Here is a 24,626-nt window from a genome sequence, read left to right on the forward strand (position 1 = left end):
GTATATAAAATTTGGAGGTAGTTAATTATGTTGATTACAGAGCGAACCTTAATTAGGGCAAGCTCAAAGTGTGTGATCGATCACTGACAATAATAGACGGCATGGTCTCCTGTTTAATTTATAATTGGATAATTTATTTTGTTGGGGGCTAAGTAGTTTGTTTAGTTTAGATATAACGGCTAGAAATTAGAAAAGTGCGATTGCTCTCTTTCTCTAGTACTTTAGCAAATGTACTTGCCAAATTGTGTTTTGTATTCTAAACTTAGAAGACTAAATAAAAGCATACGGAGCTACGAAGTGCTTATTCAAAAGGCAATGAAATCGGCAATGGCGGAATTAATATATCTTGTTGTCTTCTTTAAGGTACGATGGCTGTGATTCTTAAAGAACCCAAAAGTTCCTAAATAATTTAATCGATCCCATCAAGACCAAATGGATGAAGGGCGAAGATGAATGATTTGGTGAACACAGACAATTCTTCAACAAGCTAATAAGTTCAGAGAGATGCCAACAGTGTATCAAAGCACGCATTTCATTTTTTTTACTTATTGACTGAAAAATAATTAAAAGTACAAATACATATATATATTTCAGAAATAGTAATAACTTGAAATCAAAATCCCAACGTACATAAGGTGAAAACTGAGCTGGGATAATTATCGTCTAACGTATCCAAATAAGCTTCATATTTTACTATTAATTAATTTCTCATAGTTTACTAAGATTTAACAAAGCAGCGTGTCCAAAATTGCTCAACCCTGCGTCCTCAGCTCCTTGTAGAACATATTTATGAACACCTCCGCCGCCTCATCAACCTGATGCTTCCCGTCATCGTCGCCGTCCGTCACCGGGAACGGAGAGTCCGTGATCCTCACCTTTCTCACCGCCCGGGTCCGCCCAGACCAATGAAGTGCTGGCGACGCCTCCACCACCACATCCTTCCCTTTTTTGTCACCGACCATCTCCAACGCCACCTTAAGAGCATCATTAACCGCCGCCGTGTCGTCATCCAGCGTGAGTGGCGCGTGAGCACACGCGAAGAACTGACATGGATCACGTTTGGAGAAGAAGCTGTAGTTGGGAGTGTTGCTGCAGCTGAACTCGTACTCATCACCGCGGGGGGTGGAGAGCTGCAACTGGGCGTCGTGGGAGGCGGCGGCGGCGCCATGGTGGTGGTGGTGGTGGTGAGAGATGAGATTGGCGATGGCTTTTCCGGCGAGCTTGCGGGGACGTTTGAGGATGAGGTTGAGGTTCATCAAGAGTTTTGGTTTGGTGAAGCCTTTTCGGAGCATGAAGAAGAGGACATGTATTATGCTGCCCACTTTCTTTGATATCACTGGCAGATTGTTTTCCATTTCTCTGTATTATTGAAGAGAGAGAGAGAGTGTTTGGAAGTGAGAGATAGAGGAAGAGATGAATTATTGAAGAGGAGAGGGGGAAGGGTGGGGGTATATATAATGCGGAAAAGGAAGGTTAGGAGCTGAGGTTGGAGGAGGCCTTGTGGTATACTCAATCATCTACCCACTTTCCTAAAGTAACCTGTGGCTGCATATATCTTCCGTGTTACCCTGGCGCTTGATTTGTAAGGGAGGAAAATTTTCATGATTTTGATTTAAAAATTTGAAGGAAAAAAAAAAAAGCTTTTAATTAAGTTTTGTTACTTTTTTAATTAAAATTTTATAATTCTATTTTTTAATTTTTAAATCAAACTCATTAAATTTTCGCCTCCATTTTCTTCATGCCAAGTGCAGTTTTTTTTTAAAAAACATTTCCCTACTTAAATTTTGTTTGTTTTTTCGTCGAAACAATTTTAGTTCAGGTTTCATATATATCAAATGATTATCAACAAAAAAAAAAAACTACATGGAAGGTTGGGAACAAAACTGAACCCGTATAAATGACACTATTTCCATTCTTAGTTGTCTTTTTTTTTCCTTCTGTTTTTTTTAATTTTATTTTTTTATGTATATTAAACCAAACATAATTTTAAAAAAAGTCTCATTCTTTTTTGACTCGTAAATAATACAACTTAACTTGTCAAAATGTCAATTTAGTTTATTAACATGAATTGTTAAATTTGACTTATAAATATGCAAGTTTAACATGTAAATGTGATTTTTTTTGGAACCTCTTTCTATTTAAATATCGTACTTGAGATTTGTGAGTGTGTATATATATATATATTTCTAAAAAAGATAGTTCATGAAACACCAAGAGGGATTGTGTTTATTAAAAAGTTAGTTCCTCCAAATACAAGAAAGCAAGATTCCTACTTTTATTAGGACAAGTGCCAATATTCAGTGTTCGATAATGTCTTGACAATATTGCTTTTAATAAGAGGATACTTATACTTAGTAGGAAAAAAAAATAGTCCATGAAATACTTTTCCTTTTCAGTGATAAAATGGAGGGAGAAAGAAATCTGTCGCCGTTTGAATGAGAGAGGAAAAATGGAAGGAAGGAAGGCGAATGGTTTTTTTTTGTTACAAAGGTGAATACTTCAATTGTTGCAGAAGTTTCTTCGCTCATGCAGAATGGGCCTGTTCAATTGTCTATTATTGGGCCGTTCCAAGCATTCAAAGTGTTTGGGTTGGGCTTTTGGTTCAATAAGCCCATTGCCATATATGTTAATATCTTCTGCTAAAATAGTTAAACACGTGTCATCATCTCAATTTGTATCAACTTTTAATTTAATCACATCTTAATTTTAATCTGCAATTAAATGTTAATAATGCATGCTTATTACAGAGCCACGATATAAATTTTATGAAGTCATCACTTTTTATTAATAAGACTAAAGACTACTGGCCAAAACTAAATTTTTTGCCGAACTTAAAAAACTAAATTTAAGGCTATGTTTAGATTAGCATTTAAAATTACATATAAATATATTTTATATAAGGTGAGATAAAATTTTTTTCATATATTTATCTCATATTGTTCATAAATTATAATTAAAAATTTTCTTATCATGATTAAAAATCTGTTTATAAACAATTTCAAATTAGCATTAGCTAATTGATTTTTTATAATTTACGTCTGTTCGTGGTGGGGCGGGGTCTAGAACGAAAGGAAAGCATCTCGTTGGCGGATTAACGATCACACCACTGATTTATCTCCACTTGTGCGTTGTAGCCCCGTTAGGTTCGTAGTGCATCAGGAGATCACATCCCCGAGCCCTTTTTCGTAATTTCAGTTCCTCTTTCGTATTTTCATATTTCTCTCCAAATATCAATTTCTCTTTGGACCCTAATCTGGCCGCCTAATTTCCCCCAATCGACGGATCCAAAGGTGACAGCAATATCTTCTGAATTTACCGAAAATTCGTAAATTCCAATTATTTTTTACAGGAAAAAAATATCGAACTTTGTGTTCTATGTCTCACAAAGTACACAAGCATTCCGCCACTCGCTCTCTCCCGTCGATTGCTCCTCTGCTACAGTGTTCGATTTCTTTCCAAACCCTAACTCGAGTTCCACGATCAACTGCTTAAAGATTCGCGGTGTTCTAGATATTCGGGAAGATAGGATCGCAATTTGGATTGCTGATTTTGTTAGTTGCTTTGATATTGATTTCCCTCCTTTTCTGTTGCGATTTTCGGCCAAATTCGTGAAGGTCTGATATGAACTTTTGTCTGAAGTCGTTCCTTTGATTTATGTCGGTTTTGCGCTTTTTGGGTTCGGTGGGTTGTGATCGGAAGAGAACTGTGTCTGTACGGCGAGAAATTTCTAATTTTTGACATTCATCCGGGTATTCCTGAGAGGAGGATGAGATTTGAAGGATGAACGATGCCGGTACTGCGTAGTGGAGTGCGCAGGGGCCGGGCAGCAGCAAAGAAACAGCAACAGCAGCAACCTAATCCGTTGATCGAGGAGGGGGAGGCAATTGCAACAAGAACAAGGGGACGGCGGGCGGCGGCGGCGGCGGCAGCTGAGCCTAAGGCTAACAAACAACATAAGCAGGTGGTGGTCGATGAGAAGGTAGCTGTCCCGGTGAAGGAGGACGAGATCAAGGGTTTGAACGAAGCTGTTCGTGCTGGTGAAGCTGCTGCTGGTGGAGCGGAGAGAGAAGAGGTTGGGGAGAAGCAGATGGATGACTACGATAGTGGAGCCCGGAGCAATGATAAGGGCAATGCCGGTGAAGATGAGGGGAGCACCGCTCCCCTTCCTGAGAAGGTTTGGCTTTTCCCGCCGTTCTGATTATTAATAAATTCGTACGCATATTAACTTTCTTTGAACTTTGTTGGTATTCTTGTTGCATACATGTGATAGGTGTTGAGAGTAACGTAAGTCTCTTGACGAGATGGCCAACATCGTCTATTCCTTCGTAGGATACTGTAATGTTGAGCTTAAGCCATTTGATATATAGAATGGAAGAGAAGATTAAATGAAAAAAAATGATTTTGAGAGTGAAAAATGAATTCTTTAAAGTAGCATGAAAGAAATAGATGTTATTAGGAGATGGCTGTAAACAGGCCTTACCTTTGGGTTTAGCCGCCTGCATGCAGTTGATTATTCAAACCGGGAGGATATCTTGGTTGTTTGGGATGGTCAGTAAAATAATTAGAGATTGGTCATTTTGGAAAGTACTTATTTTTGGTTTGCCCTTTAGCATGTTAGATTTACTTTCCATTTAATAACTTATGTATGACATATTGACATTCTTCTAACATACCTAAATAGCTTTGGTGATGCAGCATGTGTAGGTTTTGTAAATTTTTTAATTGCTAAACTAATGTTCTTCTCTGGGTACAGGTTCAGGTTGGTGGCTCCCCTATGTATAAAATTGAGCGAAAACTGGGTAAGGGTGGATTTGGACAAGTGTATGTTGGTCGACGAATTTCTGGTGTAAATATGAATGAGAGGACCGGACCTGGAGCTGTAGAGGTATAGGCTCTTTTACAGTATTGGGTGATAAGTTATATCTCCTGTTTCTTAAATTCCTTAATTTAATCATTGGATTTGGAAGTTCTCAGTTCGTTATTTTTTCTCTCAGGTTGCCCTAAAATTTGAGCATAGAAGTAGTAAAGGATGTAACTATGGACCGCCATATGAGTGGCAAGTGTACAAGTGGGTATTGTTATTACTCCTTTTGGCTTTTCCCTTTATGTTTCACTTCTTTATTATGTTTATGGTGGTCTGGGTGTGTGGGGTTTTTAAAGCATGTCTTGGGTGTGTGTTTTTTGATCCCATGTCTAATTTTCTATTTGCACAGTACTCTTGGTGGAAGTCATGGTGTGCCACGAGTACACCACAAGGGAAGGCAAGGTGACTATTATGTCATGGTATGCTGCTTAGACATATTCTTTGTTGATTGGTTGTAAATATTTTAAAATATTCCAATGTTCCTTGTATCTGATTTTGCCATGTGAGCACTGGGTTTCTAACTCAAGACCTTAATGCTTTCAGGTTATGGATATGTTGGGACCTAGCTTATGGGATGTTTGGAATAATAACTCTCACACGTGAGTTTTCTAAAACTCGGTCATCAATCAATTATTTATTGAGACGTGTGCCTTTTGACGGTTACTTACTCAGCTTACATTCTTTTGTCAAATCCAGAATGTCCACTGAAATGGTTGCTTGTATTGCCATTGAAGCAATATCTATATTGGAAAAGATGCACTCTCGAGGGTAATTCCCTGACTTTTCTCTGCAAACAGTCTTCTTTTTGTAACTTTTTCTTTTCCTAAATAAATTGAGAAGGGGAGGGGGTTGGGTCTTCTTGATAGTGTGTTTACTTGTCGAGCCAATTCTATTATCTGATAATGAGTTGGAACTGTGATAGTTTCTTGCATGGGGATGGGTGAAATTTTTCCTTTTCCCTTCTGAAACTTTTTTCTGTAAGCTGGTTGAGGTATTCAATTTAGAGTTTTCTCCGTTATTGTGAGAACGAGTTTTGTTTATTAGTTTTGCCGAGATTTGAATTAGCTACATGGATCTTCCTTTATGGTATGATAGAAAGGAATGTTGGTTTATAGTTTGGAGGAAGATCTGTCTAATTTTTGATGCAGTGAGGTTATATATCTTTCAAACCATAGAACCAGGATTAAGTAGGCCTATGGATTTTTGGAAGTAAACATGAGGGGGTTATGTAGTCCGCTCATAGTTTTACAACTGCATGTTGCTTTAAAATTACTTTGTTCTTTTCTTTTATCGTATCATATTGGGAATAACTCTTCTTATAGAGCCATCCTCTTATATTTTCTGCTTAGTAGAGGAAAATATCATTCTGAAACTTGATGACTATACCTTGTGACAGGTATGTGCATGGGGATGTGAAGCCTGAAAATTTTCTGCTTGGTCCACCTGGGACCCCTGACGAAAAAAAGCTGTTTCTTGTTGATCTTGGGTTAGGTGCGATTATTATCTAAGTAGCTATCTTTTATGTTTATTTTTATGGGAGCATTTAATTACACCTTTTTCATAACTTTGCTGATTTTGAGCCAACAGCTACTAGATGGAGGGATAGCACAACGGGTATGCATGTGGAATATGACCAACGCCCAGATGTTTTCAGGTATTTAATTTGGTTCAGACAATCTTTTTTATGCAGTTTACTTCGCTCAATTCTTTGTAAACTTATGGCTTCTTGTATTATAATATTCTGTTTTTATTAGGGGTACTGTTCGATATGCAAGCGTGCATGCACACTTGGGAAGAACTGGCAGCAGAAGGGATGATCTAGAATCACTTGCTTACACACTGATTTTCCTTCTTCGAGGTCGTCTCCCTTGGCAGGGGTATCAGGTTGGACATGTCTGAGAAATATCCTTTTGCTATCAATATATGTTCAGAATATCAGTTGTTAACATGTTTTTCTCAGGGAGAAAACAAAGGGTTCCTTGTTTGCAAAAAGAAGATGGGAACTTCTCCGGAGAGCCTATGTTGCTTCTGCCCCCAGCCTTTTAGACAGTTTGTTGAACATGTGGTGAACTTGAAGTTCGATGAAGATCCTAACTATGCAAAATATATTTCTCTGTTTGATGGCATTGTTGGTCCAAATCCGGATATTAGGCCAATTAATACGGAAGGTGCACAAAAGGTATTGATCTTGCCATGACCTTCCTCGTGTCATATGCATTTGAAGTTTGCAGTCCTTTGTGAATGTAATATTCTTTTCAATTCTGCTGTAGCTAATTGGTCATAAGAGAGGTCGGTTGGCCATGGAAGAAGAGGATGATGAACAACCTAAAAAGAAGATCCGCATGGGTATGCCAGCAACACAATGGATAAGTGTTTACAATGCTCGCAGACCAATGAAACAAAGGTAATATAAGCTGTCGAGCCATTAAATATTCTGGGTTAAGAATGCACTTGTGCCTTGAAAGTTCATGCAATGATCTGATCATCAAACAAAGAATATAAAGCTTATACAAATGCAGTGAGACACTGAGCTTTCCCCCCTGTAATGTTGACGGTGTACAGGGATATTAGCATCTGTGGGAATTTGCTTGCTCTCCTGTGTTTTTTCATTCTATGTTCATCAACTTCCCCATCAGATTTGATCTAGAAATAGATGCTTAGAATTTCCCGTTCCTATACTGTGTCTGATATTGGGGAACTCTTTTCCATGTAACATTTCTTTTTCCTTTGTAGATATCATTACAATGTGGCAGATGCAAGGCTGTCCCAGCACATTGAGAAAGGAAATGAGGATGGGTTATATATTAGCAGCGTGGCTTCATGTCAGAACCTGTGGGCCCTAATCATGGATGCGGGAACTGGCTTTTCTGCCCAAGTCTATGAACTCTCGCCCTTTTTTCTCCACAAGGTAATCTCAGTCTGCTTATGATTTATCACTAGGTTTTTGTGCCTCTAGAAACGTTACTTTCTTTATCTCTTTCTTGTTTATTGGAAAGTAATTTTGTTTTCATGTATTTGAAGGAATGGATAATGGATCAGTGGGAAAAAAATTACTATATAAGTGCCATAGCTGGAGCTACAAATGGGAGTTCGTTAGTTGTGATGTCTAAGGGTTAGTTGTTCTGGCATACTTTTTTGTGTGCTTTGACCAATTTTGACTTGGTCCCTAACTTCGTTTGTGGAATGCAGGCACACAGTTTGTACAGCAGTCCTACAAAGTGAGTGATTCATTTCCATTCAAGTGGATAAACAAAAAATGGAGGGAGGGCTTTTATGTCACGGCAATGGCCACTGCTGGCAGCAGATGGGCAGTAGTCATGTCTCGTGGTGCAGGCTTTTCTGATCAGGTTATCTTTTGGACAAGAGTTTCATCTATTGGGTCCCCCCCCCCCCAAACCAAAATATGCATCTTGGTAGCATAAATAATCAACTCTTCAAGTATTTATGTCCTTTCAGGTGGTTGAATTAGATTTTCTTTATCCCAGTGAAGGGATTCACAAACGCTGGGATTATGGATACCGTATCACAGCAACCGCAGCAACTTGGGATCAAGCAGCATTTGTCCTGAGTGTGCCTAGGAGGAAACCTGCGGATGAAACACAGGAAACACTTAGAACTTCGTCTTTTCCTAGTGTACATGTCAAGGTAGTTCAATATTCTTATGATGTTTTTGCTTTGGTTCTGATTATGAAGGTATTTAGGGTCTCTGGTTTGAGCTTCTTATGATGGCTTTTTGCAGGAGAAGTGGGCAAAGAACCTCTATATTGCATCTATTTGCTATGGAAGAACAGTGTCTTGACCTGCATCCTTGGGTTTTATTATTTGCTGACTCTGGCTGCCCTCCTGAGAAGCCCCATTCATTGTATGTCAAATGGCATGGTCCAGAGCCCAAGAAGTTTTGATGACTAGCTCTAATTATCTGTATGTAGAAATCTGACGGGAAAATCTGTGTTGCCAATTGCTTGGAGATTCTGGTCCTGTACCATTGATCACTTTGACGCTTGGCAGACAAGGATTTATTACCTTTGATGAAAATCCTAGCCCGATCTTAGAGATGTTATCATAATCAATTTGACCCACCGCTGGGTATCAATTAGACGCCTGTAAGGTTACTTTTGACTTTCACCATTTGTGAGTGTTAAAATTGTGGCCAGGCAAGCTTTTCAAAAAAAAAAAAAAACTAGAGAGAGAAAAAAACGGGGGTAGTTGGTGAGGGGTGTGGTTGATGGCTCCACCATTTTTTGGAGTTAAACCAGTGCAAAAAGGTACAAAATTGAATTTCTTCCTGAAATTGGTGTTGTATTTTTGCATTGCCACAGGAAGGAATAATGATAATATTCGAAATTTAAAAAACAATACTCAACGCTAAGGCGCGTAGTCAAGGATGAAGATCAATCCAATGGAGGAGGGAAATGGATGATTCCAGAAAGGCACTATATTGAAGAGTGAGGGGAGGAATAAATTTTTTTTTTTTTAATTTTTTGAGTAGAGCTTATTAAATTTTCTTTTTCCTTCCCTCCCTTACATTTTCCTAGACCAAACAGTACCTAAAGAACAAAATTTGTACGATTCGTAAAAGATGCCAAAAGTTGCCGGTTCAGGAATTTTTGTTTTGCCGGTGTGATGCTCCTGTTTTTGCAGCATGCTTGGTTTTCCTAGATCTTCACAGGGTTTCAGCCCTTACCAGGTAATTTTGGGTTTATCTTCGGCCTACCAAGCAAAAGTGATCCATATGAATCATTTGTAATCGCATATTCGCATTCTCTCCTTTTCTTAAAAAAAAAAAAAAATCTCATCTCCATCTTTAGATTGAGAAATAGACAAATGGTTTAGATTTAATATTTTATAAAATATTAAATTTGATCATTTGCACCATGGAATCAAAATGAATAGTTTTTGAGCTACTGACTTGATTCATCATTTGTCATCTTGACAAGTCAAACAGTCAGTTCAACTAAATTATTTCCTCGATTTCTTTTTTTCGGGTTGGAGGGATGGGGAATTTATTTATCTTAAGTTGCATAAAACCACCTACTTACAAGAAGTTAACTTCACTGTAACACATTATTGATCCATATGGATGAGTGGGTGTACATACAAACATTTTATTCCCATAGAATAATGTATATTTAATCTCATGATAATATATAGTTACCATATCAACACGATGTTTTGCCAAAAAAGAAAAAAGAGGATCTAGTGGCCGTGGACTAAATCAATAATTTTGAAACTATTATTACAATTTTTAGAGCGCAAAAGTCAAGTTAAAATCATAAGTTGACTAAAACCACAACAAATAGAATAATAGTTTAACCAGATTACTGACAATACACTTTCTTTTGCAAAACTCTGAATAAATAAGACATTCGCTAAGAAAAACTAACAATTAAGGACAGTGAGATCATTAATTCCAATTACTGCTCCAGTCATGGAGACATCCCCATTTCCAAGTAGTCACCTGATTTTCACAGGTGAATTATCCAAATTTGACAGCTGATTCTATATGATTTCAACAGCTCATAAGGGAAAAAAGTCCAAATCAATTCCACATGAAATTCTGAAATTGTATATAATCAGTTGTGAATTCTAGATAAACCACTTGGGAAAACCAGATAAGACATTACAAAATGAGATGTCTTTTGATAGCCCTTCAATGAAATTTCAATCATTACATATCTGTAATTGGAATTAATAGTTTAACAAGGCTTTTAATTGCCCTTTTCCCTTTTCTCAGAAAGCAGCTAGCTCCCAATTCTTTTCTTAGCATCGGCCCTCTTAGGCTTCATAAGACTGATCAATTGGCTCATCATCATCCCCACAAGTCTGCAATGGGATTAATGGAGAGTACAGGCTGCTCTTGAGTAGGTCTACGACAAAGCCTGTTCCACTGAACCACCTCCTGCCACAGGCATGTGACTCAAGACTTAAGGCAGAGGCAAAAAACATTCCAAGAGAACCAACATAAAAATTAAAAAGAAAAATGAATCTTTTGGTCTTTGTATTTTTTACTCAATTGTAACTCATTTCCTGAGTTTAACTCGATGCAACTCAGTCCTATAACTTTCACTGAGTTGTAATTGGGTCCCTAAACTTCAATTCACTGCAAATCAGCCCTATAGTTTTAACAATTTAAAATTTTAGTCCATAAACTCCATGAAATATACAATTTTATTTTTCAAAACATAGGGACTAATTTTTCAGATGGTTAAACTATAGGGACGAAGTTGAATTCAGCCAAAGTTCAAAGACTGAGACACAGCCAAATCAAAACTATAAGGACTCAGTTGTGCTGAGTTATAGTCTAGGAATAGAGTTATAATCGAGTTAGAACTATAAAGATCGAAAGATTAATTTCCCCAAATGGGGGAGGGGGTGGGGGGGAATCAAACCAGTAGTGAAAGACAGGGAAACTAGTTAGTTTGGTTGGGAAGTTTGTCTAAAATGTTTGATAGCATGAATGAACATTGATGTCATGTCAATTTGAGGACAGGAAACATATTCATCAAATATCACCTCAGTGTCATCATGGCTGTATCGGACGAGGAAGATGCACCTACAATCTGTCTCATCATGAAGCCTTCTTTGGACTTTAACAACACAAGCATCACAATATACGGCATAATCTTCTCTTTCCTGTTGATGACCAGAAAGTCTTTAGAGAATCCTAATATAAAAAAAGAAAAAAAAAACAAAAAACAAAAATCCGTCTTGGTTATGATAGGACTCTACTGAAGATACCACTAAAATAAGAGACACTATCTACTGCTGCCACAATTATTAAGGTAAATTCCTATCAGAAAGAAAAAGGAAAGACACTGGAAAATGTTACCTGGAAGCATAGCATAAGATCTCCTTCCTTCACCTTGTCACACTCAGTGGGTACTAATGGGATAGATCTCTCGCGCACTGACTCTTTCACATTCACCCACTCATCCTGATTCTTACTGAATCCAGCATATCGTACACGTACTTCCTTAAATTGCATCACAAGATCCAAGGACTTCAATCAGCTTCCCATTGACAATTTTATGTTTTGAAATATTTGGTTATGATTCCTTTCTTCCGCTAATAAAACTGATGGGAGAATCATATTAGATTTTTGAAGGATCAAACATGTGGGTATATGAGGTTCCCCGATGCTTCACATCATTTTTAGTAGATTTAAGCAGATGGAGGACAACTAGAATTGCAGAGAGAAAAGAAAGAAGGGAAAGAGTATAGCCTCTTACATGAGTTATCTGAGGTTTTTAAGCTAAAAAGTTAGTTGCAATAGTGAAGCAAGTTTAATGATTAAAAAAATCAACCTCAAGGCAACTTTTAACACTTATCTTTGAGTCGCTAGTTTGGAGTGGATACACATTGCCTAAACATTCAGTTAAAATGATTAAATCTTTCGCAAGATGGTATTCACAGCTTTTGTCAAGATCACCCAGAAACACTGTATCATTTATCTAAGTATTCTATATTCACTGCTATTCTTAAAAAGCTGGTGGGTTATGTTGATTTTGATATTGGTTCTTATAGAATATCTGTGTGGCAGAATATGTTTGTACAAACTAGACAAAAGCATGGGTTGGTGTATAAACCAAAGGTGGCTATGTTCTGCGCTCTGATCGATGCTATTTGGCAGGCAAGGAATACTTTAGTGTTTTGACAAGAACTCCCGGGTAATGTTCAAATTTGTCATAGAATTGTAAATGACATGACAATTAAACGGAAACTATCGTAGCCCTGGTGATAAGAAACAGAAAAATAATACAAGGACAGAAGAAGAAATAAATGAGGGAAATCCTTCGGTTTTGATCCAATGCTTCAAAATACCGAATCAGTTTGACAAAACCCCATTCCCCTGTTACATCCAGATATCTCTAACAACAGAAACTAGTGCTCAAATCACAGAACAACTCACAAGAACATAACATAAGCCACTGGCATTAGAGAGGCCGATCTCTGATCTCCACAGTCCACACTCACAATGCAAAATATGACCTGTTTCTGTTTAGGAGACCCCAACCACTACTACAATAAATCAAAAAGCAACATCCACAGTCCCCAAGACTACCCTCTCCTAGATCAGGCCTTTAGCAACTCTAATTCTTTGTTTCTTTCTCCTCAACATTAGGAGTCTCAAGGTCAATGCTCTGATCATCGTAAAGTTGATTTCCCTTTTCTTGCATCTTCGCAAGTTTCTTTTTACAGGTCTTTGTACCAAAAGTGGTTCTATCACGAACACTCGTTGGTAGGGAGAAATAGATATAGAAGGATCTTAGGTGGAGTATTTAACATCTTCTAGTTTGATCTGTTATATCTTGCAAATCATCTTTTTGTATAGATAGAGGTATGCCCGTTTGATGTAATTTTTTATGAGAGGAATATAATTATTTCACCTATCTTCAACACCATCTTTGAGCAATTTCGAACTATAGCAACTTCCAGCGTTTAGTATTTAGCAAAATACTATGGTATCATCTCCTTAGACTTTTAGAATGTGGCATTTAGTTTCTTGCCTCATTAATGAGCTTGGTTGATGTACAGAATGGAAAGGAATGAAATGAAAAATGGAATAAAAAAACGATTTTAGAAATAACAAAAAAATGCCTATCATGACAATTTAATTATGTTTAAGGAAAGATAGACAATTGAGTTCAGGCTCCAGTGGAACTCAATTATGACTCAACATGATACATGTAAATGGAAATCCACAAGCAAGTAGATTATAATATGGGAAAATCTTACAAGTTCACCAGTGCTGCTGACAACTCTGTAGGAAATAAATGACTCAACGTCATACCTGTAAACGGAAATTCAAAGAAACATGAGATAAAGTTGCTTGCAGACTCTGGTACATTTGGATTAGGGGAAGGGAAAGCAATGGAAGGATTCCTTGAAACAGTTCCCACACATGGGAGTTATGAATACAATGGAAATGATAATGAAGGATTTTCTACTAAGGGATGAGTGCATGAACAGGATATGAACATAGACAGATTCCGTTCTCTTGAGAAGTAAAAACTGGTTTTCTTGAATCTTATTACAGTTGGAAATGCCACAAAGAAAGGTAAGATTTTCACATATAAGTCTCATTTAAGCCAAAATGAAATCAGAACAGCTCAAATATAGATATGCAGCAATGCAAGGCTTTTCGACATCTAAAATACTCGACCAGGAGAAAATCTCTCACCATGCTGCATCCTTTGATGATCTAGCTTCAAATGCTAACTCTGAAATATCAGGAACTTTTTCATCTGATATTAAAATTAGAAAATAATTATTAGATGAGAATTTACATTGCTTGTCATTTCACTTGCCTCACTATGTCAGACACTAGTTCAGTTTATTTAAAATTTACAGAAATCATAAGATCACAATTTGACAGTAAGGCGCCTAATAATTACAGTTGTCCAGGTAACATATTTGCTCTTTCTGTTAAGTGGTATTCCCCCAATCCTAATTGTGAGAGCTAGTAAACTAATTTATTCACATCAAAGAAATTAAGTTAGTCATTTGTATATTAAAAAAGAAAAAGTGTGCAAGTTTTCCCAAAATACTCCTCATTTTAATCATTTACATTAGAGTATTATCAACATAGCATATATACCATACAAGAAGCTAACTATAGCAGCAGTTAGGGGAAAAAATAATAAAGATGAGAGACAAAAGAGACTAAGGACTTACATTTAGGACCAAAACCAACTCCCCAACTTGCCCCTGCATTTAGAATGGAAGTGATTACATTAGAAAGCAAAAATCAATTCAATATGATATAAATGGAAATTAAAATGCTCCTATTAGTATGAAAGGGAAATGAAGATACATCATAATACAAATGGGTTGTCAACATTACTTAGACGAAGAGGCTGCAATCAGAAATTTTGCACCTGCATGCCTTGTGAGAAAGGCAAGCTCATAATTCTAAAATTCTGAGTCCTCAATACCAGAAAATAAATGTGAGTTGGAGTTTGTGGGTACGATTTGAAATTTCAAAACCCTTGTTAATTATTCCATTATTCCTAAAGGAAACACCACCATGAGAGGGCACAATGGGACTTCACATTTACAGATTTAAGGGTCACCCATATTTGCATTGAAGAGAATTTAAAGAAAAGACTTCATTAAGGCATTCCCCTTGAGTTACATTTAAATCGAACTTTTCCTTTCCCCCATCCTCATAAATCCAAACATGATCTAAGTAAGAGATAGGTGGATTTAATTGATACTCACATATTCTAATGATAAAGTTCCTATGTGATTTCAGAGCCACAATAAAGAGAAACAAGATGGATGGATGAAACCAAGCTTCAATGGAGCTTCTAAGGGGCAACTTGGTGTAGCAAGGTGCAATGGAGTACTTAGAGATGATAATGGCCCCATCACTGGGAGGTTTCTATAAAAATGTGGGTTTCTGCACAGTAATAGAAGCTGAACTATGGGTACCTGTGGGATCAAGTGGATAAAGAAGATGAGACAGGGACATAGTCATATAGAGTAACTCCACAACAGTCATATTCATGTTAGCAGCACAACCATATGGTGAGATACAGCACAGATTACTAAACCATGTCCACAGAGATATTGGTACAGACTGGCAAATTGAAAATTTTCACACATATAGCATCAGGAATGCCTGTGCAGAGTAGTTCGCTAACTAAAGAAAGGGTTTAGTGTTTAGGGTCTTTGCTTCTTGTGCAAGCCTCTTCAAGGCTCAAGCGATTTACCTTTTAGGGACACTATAAGGGTTACCATCACTCATTTAATTTCAGTGTAATTTCTAGGGCCCCATTGACTTATCTGAACAAAGCAAAAACAATTTCCATCTACATGTTTCTTTTCCTTTTCCGTGTTGGAGCCATTTAATATGCTAGAAAGATTGGAAAAAAATAACCTTTTGGGTTTGGACAAGTTCCAAGTTCATCAGTAATAGTAGATGCATCAGAAGAGCCAACAATTTTCGGCGAGTTGGCTACTGAAGGGACTTCAGCTTCTGACTGTTTCTGTTTGTTACGGAACCAATCTTGCACCTGAAACTCGGGAAAAACAGAGAGGGAATTAAAAAAAAAAAAATGAATAGAACCCAGAAGGTCAGAAAAAGGAAGAAACAATGACAACCTGTTCCCAAGAGATAGGATCTTTTCCAGCACGGATTGATGAGGAACTGCAAAAAATGCAAACCAAATTATAAAACAGGATGGTGAGCACTAAACAACATCATCATCTTTGTGGAAAGTTAAGTTGAACTTAAGAAATGACTTAGTTCACCTAAAACTTTTTGCAAGCCCTTGGCAAAATTCCAGAGACACAGATTTTTCTCCCATGTCCTTGTAGATATTTTCCAATTGCACCATCTATGAATTGGAAGGCACTATGGATCAACCAATATATACAAAATGCAATGAAGTACAAGCCTTTCTGATACACATGAGAAATTCAAGGGATAAAAGCTTTTAATTAACAGAATAGACAAACCATCTCATTCTCATTGTAGCTAACGAGTCAGAATAACAAGAAAGAAATTGCAGGGCAAAACCCAGAATGTACAGTGAATGTAAAAGAGAGAAAATGACCGTATATAGAACATGTATTTTCATGATAATATGGGTCTTCTGAATAACCCTTATTTACTGATTCACCCTCTGTGAACAGAAATTACCTCAGCTAAGAAAAATTCAGTGTGGGAAGAATGTTTCGAGCCAAGGTCCTCCATCGTCGCTGCAAAGAGACCACAATATATTTTTTTGGTTGAAGCGAAGATCTTTGGAGGAGGAAGGAGAGAGAAAGTGACCAATTATGGTTGCTAGATCACCTGATTCTGGACGGAGACCTTGATGACGAAGGAATGACTGAACTGAATGTTGGGCTTTCAAAGTACTTCCCGAGGGAATCCGACAAGACCAAAAAGTACTTCTGAGAAGAAGTGAGTTTAATTTTTTTTACCCAAAAGAGTCTTTTTTTTTTTCTTCTTCTTCTTCTTAGGCGAACGAGATTTACTTTCATCTTTTACTGTTAACGTCATCGTAAATTTTGAGTAAGGTTGACTGAATCTTTATTTTTCTATTTTATTGGCATTCGGAGATTCATTTTCTATATCAGGTCATTATTTTTCACTGCACAAACATAAAAATAAAAAAAAAAACGTACTTTCTTAATACCAATAACGGAAATAAATACTAGTACGATGCGAGGGAGTAAAAAGAATGGGAAGAAAACTTATATGGAGACTACTAAAGTCATAATGAATGAATTGAGGAAATAAAAAATTAAAAAGAATCCTCATAAATTTATAACTAAAGCTGTGACTATATTTTTTACCAGGAGAAAAATCATAGCAACTACTCGCAAAATATTCTAAAAATAAATTTGTGAGAAACCATAGAAAATATAGATACATTATTATTTATAAGACGATCCTCCTTCAAATAATTGAATTTTAATCAAATATTTATTTACCTAATTCAATTATAGTAAAAAAAGTCATTGAATTAGTTAATTATAATAAATACAACATAAAAAACTTTTATTTAAAATTGAGAAAGAAGTTGCATTGAAGAATTTTAAAGCTGCAAAGTGTGCCCCTATATTACACTTTACACTTAATATTTAAAAAAATTAAGTTTTACCGTACCAATAGTTTAACTTATTATTATTCTGACAAATTAACTTCATATCAATTATATATATATATATATATATTTTTTCCATATGGAAACTGATGATTATGAATATAAATTTGTTGAATATCATTTTCTCTGAGTCATCGTGATGGCTTTCACAGGTTTCATGCGATCCCGTTGGTGAGGCCTAATTGAGCTTCCTTCTTGGGCCATAAGAGTTGTATTGAACTTGGACCTCAAATTCGATACACAATTTGTCTTCCACCTAAGAAGATTGAGTTTAGCAACCAATTGGGTTGAATCCAACAAATTTCTTATTATACGACGAATCAAAATTTAATTTTTTTTTTAAAGATATACTTATATTTAGTATTTGATAGTTTCTTAAATAATATTATTTCTAATATGAAGATAAATATGCGAAGTCAAAAAAAAAAAGAAATTAGCAGAAAAAACTAGTCTCTATAACGTAACAAATTAGAGTTTAAATTATTATGGAAAAAGATGCACATATTTAGTGTGTGATAATTCTTTAAACGAGACTGCCTTTAATAGAAAAATACTTATGTGTCGGAAAAATTTTTTGTCTTCCTTTAAAATTTCATAATTACTTTTACTTTGTCATTTGTTGCGAATTAAAATTTCATAATTATTTTTACTTCCTCATTTGTTGTGAAAATTAGACTCTGGCCTATATTTTGTTTTAAATTTGCGATGAGTTATATGATTCATGACTTACAAATTATGTGTTCTTTATATGTGTGTAGATTCAAATTTATTATTTTTTGTTTGCGAAGGAAACGATATGCCAAGTATCTGAATTTGTTGGCCAAAAAAAAACATAGTACTATCTGAATTTTAAAATTTGAGATGACTGCAGGTAACTGACTTTAAAACTTCACTTAAATTGTAATTTTAACAATTTTCATTTCAAGATAATTATCGTTAGATTATTTGTACTTTGATAAAATTTCGCCCAAATTGTAGTTGGCTTTAACACAATATAGAATAAAGAGTGTACTGAAAAAAATAGTCATTTTACTACTGTTATTAGGAAATAGGAAATTGGAAAAAAAAATAAATTGAATGATCTGTGATTAATCTCTTATGAAATAATTTTCGAACAAAAAATTATCCGGAAGTTTGCAATATTTTTCAGTACACTTGCATGCTGCCAGGGATCAATGGATCTCCAAAATCATAATTATGACTCAATTACTTTATTTATTTTTTTCAAATTTCGTGTCATCCTATCATTTCCAAATTCATTCAAGCACATATTTAACCACAAACCATTCAAACACCACGAAAAAGGAGAGTAAAAAAAAAAAAGAAAAAAAGAACTTCTTTCTAAATGAAACCGCAATGAAAAGTGTGTAGGGTGCTTACACAAAATATTACTACGTCTTGTTCTAAATATATAGTTTAAGTTATAGTACAAATTAGATTTTATATTTAGGGTGGGATACAGCATATTAAAATGGTCAATGATGGAAGTTGCATTCACCTAAATAACAAAAAGGCATTTAAAGATAACATATCAGGAAAAAGTGACTCTTATATATTTATATAAAAATAATATGATACTCTTAAATTTTAATAGGCAAAGATCTAATCATCTAATAAATCAATAATTTTTTTGTGAAATATGTCTGCCTTGGAAAATAAAACCCTCTGCATTTCTCTCTACCTTCCACTCCCCTCTGCTTATTTATCCTTATTATTAGATTATCTTTAAACGGTTGAGATTTAATATCTTATAAAAATATTATTATGATATCAAATAACAATAAACAAATTTTAATTATTAAAATATCTAATAATTCACATCTTTACAATTCTACTAAAATATTTTATATTCTTTTTAGTTTTTAACCAATATTATATTTTAACCATTTAAAGATGATCTAATGATAAAAAGTAAAGAATTGGAGGGTGAAAAAAATTGAAGAGACTGTTCCTGTGTCCTCTTTCTTCTGTGTTTCCAAGTAGTTTAAGTAATACTCCTCCATTCCTTATTATAAGAGGCAAATAACCAATTTACGTTGATAAAAAAAACAGTTAAAATTAGTTGAGGACAATAATGTGTAAAAGTATATACTTTTCCAACAATGCCCCCATTAATAAGGAGAGAGAGTATGAGAAAGAACAATTAATTATAAAATAAAGAGAAGTGGAGGAAGAGAGAGTATAAGTTGAGACAAAATAAATAGGGGTAAATATGAAATCAATATAAAAAAATAGAGACAGACTTTTAAGTATCTCTTATATATGAGAACATGCTATAAACATCAAATGTCTCTTATAATAAGCAACAGAGGGAGTAGTAAGCAAGTTTCGAAAATCATATCGATGCACCAAATTCATGAATTCGAGTCAAAAAGCACCGGTTATGTCTTATTGCTTAAAATTCAATGTTTATTAAAAATTTCTAACTATGAGTTACGTCGCTGGCAGAGAAGGGAAAACCTATGAGTTGCGTATTACTCCATCATGTTTTATTATATTATATTTATGATCAAATTTGATTTTCCAGCTAATTTCTTTCTACGTTAATTACCGAAATTTTTTATAAAACAAGTATTGCCTTTGATTTTTAATATAAAAGCTAATTAACTAATTTGAGTAGATTAAAAAATTTTATTAAGTTAGCTATTTGTAATAAATAAATGTTATCTTTCCTAAAATACTCTTACTAATCATATATATTAATTAGAATTACCATTTGATAGAACTTTTAATATGTGTAGCTATTACAAAGACTACTTTAAAAAAAATGATAAATATGCGAGACAAAATAAATTAAGATATTATATTTAAGACTAAATTAAAAATCAAATTATTTTTTATATTAAGTACCAGAGGTAGTATAAAAGAGTCAACAAAGCCACACTCTAAAAGTAAATCCATCAAAGTAACCATCATAGCTTATAAAAAAAAAATATGGGGACGTTGTTTGCCACACCTTAAAGTGTTAGCACATTGTGTCTCATTTCTCAACATATGTGTCAGAGTAAGGTTAAAAAAATACTAACAGAGTTATATATTTACTAATAATTAAAATTATTTGGGTTATGTTTAATATTATCTTTTATCATTGAAATTTAACCTCAAATTGGTTTTGATCCTTAAAATTTTACTTCATTTTAGTTTTAGCCATTGTTTTAAGGACAAAAACATTATTTCAAGGACAATAATAGATCTGTAGATGGACAAAAATAGAGTCAAATTTCAAGAACCAAAATCATTGATTTCAAATTTCATGAACCAAAACAAATAAAATAAAATAAAATTAAAATTTCAAAACCAACAAAACCACTAGTTTTAAATTTCATGAATCAAAATTAGAAAGAAGTCAAATTTTAAGGATTAAAAATTGTATTAACACAAATTGTTTTCTTAAAGAACTCAATCTTTTAAAATTGATATTTTTTAAAATAATTTCGTTTATATTAAAGGATATCATAATACTAACCTCCGGTCCTAATTATAAGACCCAGTTGACTTATTTGAGGAGATTAAGGAAGTAAGTTAAATTATTTATTTGTAAAATAAGTGTTGTTATTCCTAAAATATCCTTGCTAATTAAGTGTATTGGCTAAAACTGTCATTATTAAAAGGACTATCTTGAAAAATGTATAAATATGAGAGACAATGGATTGGGGTCTTATAATTAGACCGAACAAAAGTCAAACGGGTCCTTATATTAAGGCCGAGGTAGTCTATTTGAAATGATCGTACGGGGGGACAATTTTGGGGCCACAGTACTGTGTTTCCATATTTTAACAATTTGAAGGAAGCCTGCAAAACGCAAAACAAAGGGAACCGATGGAATTTAATTACTCAGTTTGAAGATTCATTGTTGAATCCGAGGAAGACTTTCCAGTCTGAAACACCTGTAACCTCCGTAATTGACTTTATATAGCTGACAAATTTATATGCAATGTTCTACTGAAAAAAAAAAAATACATGCAATTTTCCTTTTTATAATTGTAATATACTCTTTACAAATAACTTTGGGAAGAATAGTTTATAAATTAAATTAATTGGCCCTTCTGAATAAATTTTTCTTAATAGATAGTAATAGTGATAAATGAAGAAAGAGAATGTATTAAATACATTAAACTACGAGTAAAAAAGAGACAAACATATTAAAAAAATGAATCTTATAATAGGGGATGAGGGAGTGATTTATAAGATATCATAACTTTTGTAAGTAATTACTCCTCTGATCCTATTTATAAGGCACTTCCAGTATGTTTCACACAGACCAAGTAAAGTCTTAAATTTCATTAACTCTCATTTAAAATTTAATGACTTTCTAATTTTATTCATATTTAATATACATTATATCTCATATAAACAAAGTCAACACAATAATAAATAAGAGGTAAAATTATACATCCATACAAAAAATTTCTCTCAGTACCTATAAATAAGACTAAAAAATACCTTCTCTTTTTGCTTTATAAATAAGATAAGAGGAGTATATTTTGAATCATAGTAATTTTTTCTTTCGGAAAACGAGGAAGGAGCATTGCTACGATGATATTGATATGGATATGAATGAATGGAGATTTCGATGGCGTACGTGGCCAAATGCATCTGAAATTTTGTTCTCTTGAAATCCTCGACATTAATTTTGGGAAAGATGCAGTGATAGCCTGCGTTGTCAGTCGAGAATCTGCAAATTTGCAGAAACTTTTCTGTTCACAGAAAACTTCCTTCCAATTTTATCCATTACATTTATCAAGAAAAACTAATTAAAATCAATTTAAAACAATAAATGTATAAAGCATATATTTGTTTTCTAATATACCCTTATTAATAAATAGAATAAGTAAAAGATGTAATAAATGAATTAAAAAGGAAAGAAAATATATGAGTAAAATTGAAAAAAAAAACTCATTAAATGCTTGGATAAAAGTGAATGTTATCTTATAAAAAAACAAACCTTTTAAAAAAGTTTAATTTATATTTTGAACCGGAAGGAGTACTAACCTTATACTCTATCAATACTAAATATACGAGCTAATTAGAAAGTTAATTTTAGTCAATGTAAGATCTTATTAATTATTTTATCTCTTGTATTTATTATTATCTTTCTATACTAAATTTTCTTAATTTATAAATTAATATTAATCTAATATTATATAACAATTAGAAAGATCATGTCACATTTATCAAAATTAAGTAATTTATTTAACTTTATTAATCTATCTAAATTAATTAAGTAGTTTTTACGATAAGAATTGAAGGACTATTTTATTTAGCACCAAATAATTAGAAAATTCGGTTCATATATGTAGTATATTAGAGGATTGAGTGAGAAATTGAGATTGCAAAGACATTACAAGCAAGATAGCAAACTGCTAACTTTTTTAACCATCTTTGGTTAATTAATATTATTGCTTGTGTAGCACTATATTTATAGTGGATGTATTGTAATATAGCACTTTAATTTACGTAGTCATATTTAGTGGTTAATACTCAATATATATAGCTAATTAAAGTGGCGGTGGCTCTTGATGTGCGGTGCCATATTTCATACTCATATTTTCTATTTTAAACTGTATTTCAAATTTGAAAAAATTGCTTAATCTAATTGCTGAGATGTAAAATGGAATATAAACGAGGAGTGAAGATAACTCTAACTCTCCATGAATAGCAAGGGCAAAAATGAAAAAGGTGTTATGCGAGATCTACAGACCCTCTAACTAATCTTTGACTCTAATTAAAACAAATCTCAATAAAACTTGACCTTAAGCGATTGATTATTAAAAAAAAATTACATTTATAAAAAACAGAAAATACTTTAATTAAAGTCATAACAAAATCTTCTTCAAATATTTAAATATACTTCCTCCAATACTAATTAATTATAGGGCAAAGTTAAAAGGACCTATTTAATTCAAAATATTTGGCAAAGATGACGTAGTATATTAATTATTTATATATTTTCCAATATTACCTCTCCCTTTATTGCACTCAGTTTTTTCGATTCACCGGAATAATCCTTTATTGCACCAAGTTGTTGGCACTTGGCATGCTTCTAATTCTAATATAATACTATCTTTATCCTATTTATAAAATATTCCTAACATGTTTTAGCAGCTCAGAAAAACCTTAATAAACCTTTTTAAACCTATTTTAAAATTAATAAATTTTTAATTTTATTTTTATTTAATGTATACACACACTTTTTCTAAAAAAATAATACTATAATCTACACAACAATAAATTAGGAGTAAAATTATGCTACATTCATATAATAAATTTAATAAAATGGCTTATATTAATGGCAACAAAATGCTCACTTGTTACCTTGTATTCTTGTAAATAGGATCATATAGTAATAAAAAAAGAGTTGGGTCTAGCAAAAGATGTTAAATTTTTTATAACGCAGTAAACCAAGACCGAATCCCTACTGGAATCAGAAAAGGTGTTATATTTAGTACCTAACAATATTTAGAATAAGATTGCTTTTAAAAGAAAGATACCTATGCCTAGGTAAAAGGAAAAAAAATATAGTAATACTTAGGGTCAATATTATTAATTTCAACGATAGATAAAATTGAAAAATTACATATGGTATTTTTCTAGCATTGCATTGGACCGAACAGGTGATCGGGGATGGAATCGAGTGAACATGGACCCCAATCACCACCACCACGTTTCTTCTTCTTCTTCTTCTTCTGCTTCCTCCTCCTCCTCCTCTATTAATATCAGTCTTATTGTGTCCCACATAATCTGAGCTCACTAGCTGTATCGATATCATCACTCTCTATCTCTCTATAGGGTCAGAGGAGGCCTCAGCTATATGTTATTGGCGATCGATCAGTAGTAATGGCGGGCTCTGCTGCTTTAATATTATGCTGTGCTGAGCTATGGCCTCGATCGGCGGTAGCAGAGAAAATGACAGGGATGGGGATGTGATTCTCTGCTTCTCTGCCTCTTCTGCCATTGCTGCACCGCCGTCTTCCTCCTCCTCCTCCCACTGCCACATCCTCCCCGCCAGCATCTTCCTCGGACTTCTCTTCATTCATCAGTTCAAGGTACCCTTCTTACGTTCTACAGTACCTTTCTGCAATATCCCTGTAACAGTGTAACTACAACTGTGATATCCCACACTAGTTCTCAATATAAAGCGAATC

General features: G+C 34.2%; 3 protein-coding genes across 6 annotated transcripts; 1 reads left to right on the forward strand and 2 right to left on the reverse strand.

Moving 5' to 3' along the window:
• Window positions 1–590: 590 nt before the first annotated feature.
• On the reverse strand, window positions 591–24,261 carry LOC114735413 (uncharacterized). 2 transcript variants are annotated; one of them, XM_028923103.1, is made up of 3 exons: window positions 24,254–24,261; window positions 19,163–19,173; window positions 591–1,336 (listed from the first exon to the last, which is right to left on the reverse strand). In XM_028923103.1, the coding sequence occupies exon 3, from the start codon at window positions 1,290–1,292 to the stop codon at window positions 753–755; it is 540 nt and encodes a 179-aa protein (XP_028778936.1). In that variant the 5' UTR covers window positions 1,293–1,336; window positions 19,163–19,173; window positions 24,254–24,261; the 3' UTR covers window positions 591–752. The 2 variants fall into 2 exon arrangements, with proteins under 2 accessions (XP_028778936.1, XP_028778935.1); XM_028923102.1 differs by lacking the exons at window positions 19,163–19,173; window positions 24,254–24,261 and having other exon boundaries at window positions 591–1,404.
• On the forward strand, window positions 3,399–8,992 carry LOC114735411 (casein kinase 1-like protein HD16). Its single transcript, XM_028923099.1, has 16 exons — window positions 3,399–4,174; window positions 4,754–4,885; window positions 4,995–5,068; window positions 5,214–5,283; window positions 5,408–5,463; window positions 5,561–5,632; window positions 6,261–6,355; window positions 6,452–6,518; window positions 6,619–6,748; window positions 6,825–7,043; window positions 7,135–7,268; window positions 7,598–7,772; window positions 7,886–7,976; window positions 8,054–8,211; window positions 8,321–8,509; window positions 8,604–8,992. The coding sequence occupies exons 1-16, from the start codon at window positions 3,788–3,790 to the stop codon at window positions 8,661–8,663; spliced, it is 2,109 nt and encodes a 702-aa protein (XP_028778932.1). The 5' UTR covers window positions 3,399–3,787; the 3' UTR covers window positions 8,664–8,992.
• On the reverse strand, window positions 10,393–16,758 carry LOC114735412 (protein SAWADEE HOMEODOMAIN HOMOLOG 1). 3 transcript variants are annotated; one of them, XM_028923100.1, is made up of 11 exons: window positions 16,665–16,758; window positions 16,512–16,570; window positions 16,121–16,206; window positions 15,971–16,016; window positions 15,747–15,882; window positions 14,540–14,572; window positions 14,046–14,109; window positions 13,601–13,655; window positions 11,694–11,837; window positions 11,378–11,497; window positions 10,393–10,763 (listed from the first exon to the last, which is right to left on the reverse strand). In XM_028923100.1, the coding sequence occupies exons 2-11, from the start codon at window positions 16,563–16,565 to the stop codon at window positions 10,674–10,676; spliced, it is 828 nt and encodes a 275-aa protein (XP_028778933.1). In that variant the 5' UTR covers window positions 16,566–16,570; window positions 16,665–16,758; the 3' UTR covers window positions 10,393–10,673. The 3 variants fall into 3 exon arrangements, 2 of the variants coding, with proteins under 2 accessions (XP_028778933.1, XP_028778934.1); XR_003739265.1 differs by lacking the exon at window positions 16,665–16,758 and having other exon boundaries at window positions 11,378–11,528; window positions 16,512–16,649; XM_028923101.1 differs by lacking the exons at window positions 14,540–14,572; window positions 16,665–16,758 and having other exon boundaries at window positions 16,512–16,649.
• Window positions 24,262–24,626: the final 365 nt, after the last annotated feature.

Source organism: Neltuma alba, unplaced genomic scaffold (genome assembly GCF_004799145.2).
Source record: "Neltuma alba isolate B1F8T4 unplaced genomic scaffold, ASM479914v2 tig00013207_pilon, whole genome shotgun sequence".
NCBI classification, from domain to species: Eukaryota; Viridiplantae; Streptophyta; class Magnoliopsida; order Fabales; family Fabaceae; genus Neltuma; species Neltuma alba.

Coding starts and splice junctions, on each gene's coding strand:
- LOC114735413 (XM_028923102.1), bottom strand. CDS start 1,355: ATGGAAAACAATCTGCCAGTGATATCAAAGAAAGTGGGCAGCATAATA.
- LOC114735411 (XM_028923099.1), top strand. CDS start 3,788: ATGCCGGTACTGCGTAGTGGAGTGCGCAGGGGCCGGGCAGCAGCAAAG. Junction 7,044..7,134: donor ATACGGAAGGTGCACAAAAG/GTATTGATCTTG, acceptor ATTCTGCTGTAG/CTAATTGGTCATAAGAGAGG. Junction 7,269..7,597: donor CGCAGACCAATGAAACAAAG/GTAATATAAGCT, acceptor TTTCCTTTGTAG/ATATCATTACAATGTGGCAG.
- LOC114735412 (XM_028923100.1), bottom strand. CDS start 16,565: ATGGAGGACCTTGGCTCGAAACATTCTTCCCACACTGAATTTTTCTTA. Junction 14,110..14,539: donor AGTTGGTTTTGGTCCTAAAT/GTAAGTCCTTAG, acceptor TTTTAATATCAG/ATGAAAAAGTTCCTGATATT. Junction 11,498..11,693: donor ATCTTATGCTATGCTTCCAG/GTAACATTTTCC, acceptor GGTCATCAACAG/GAAAGAGAAGATTATGCCGT.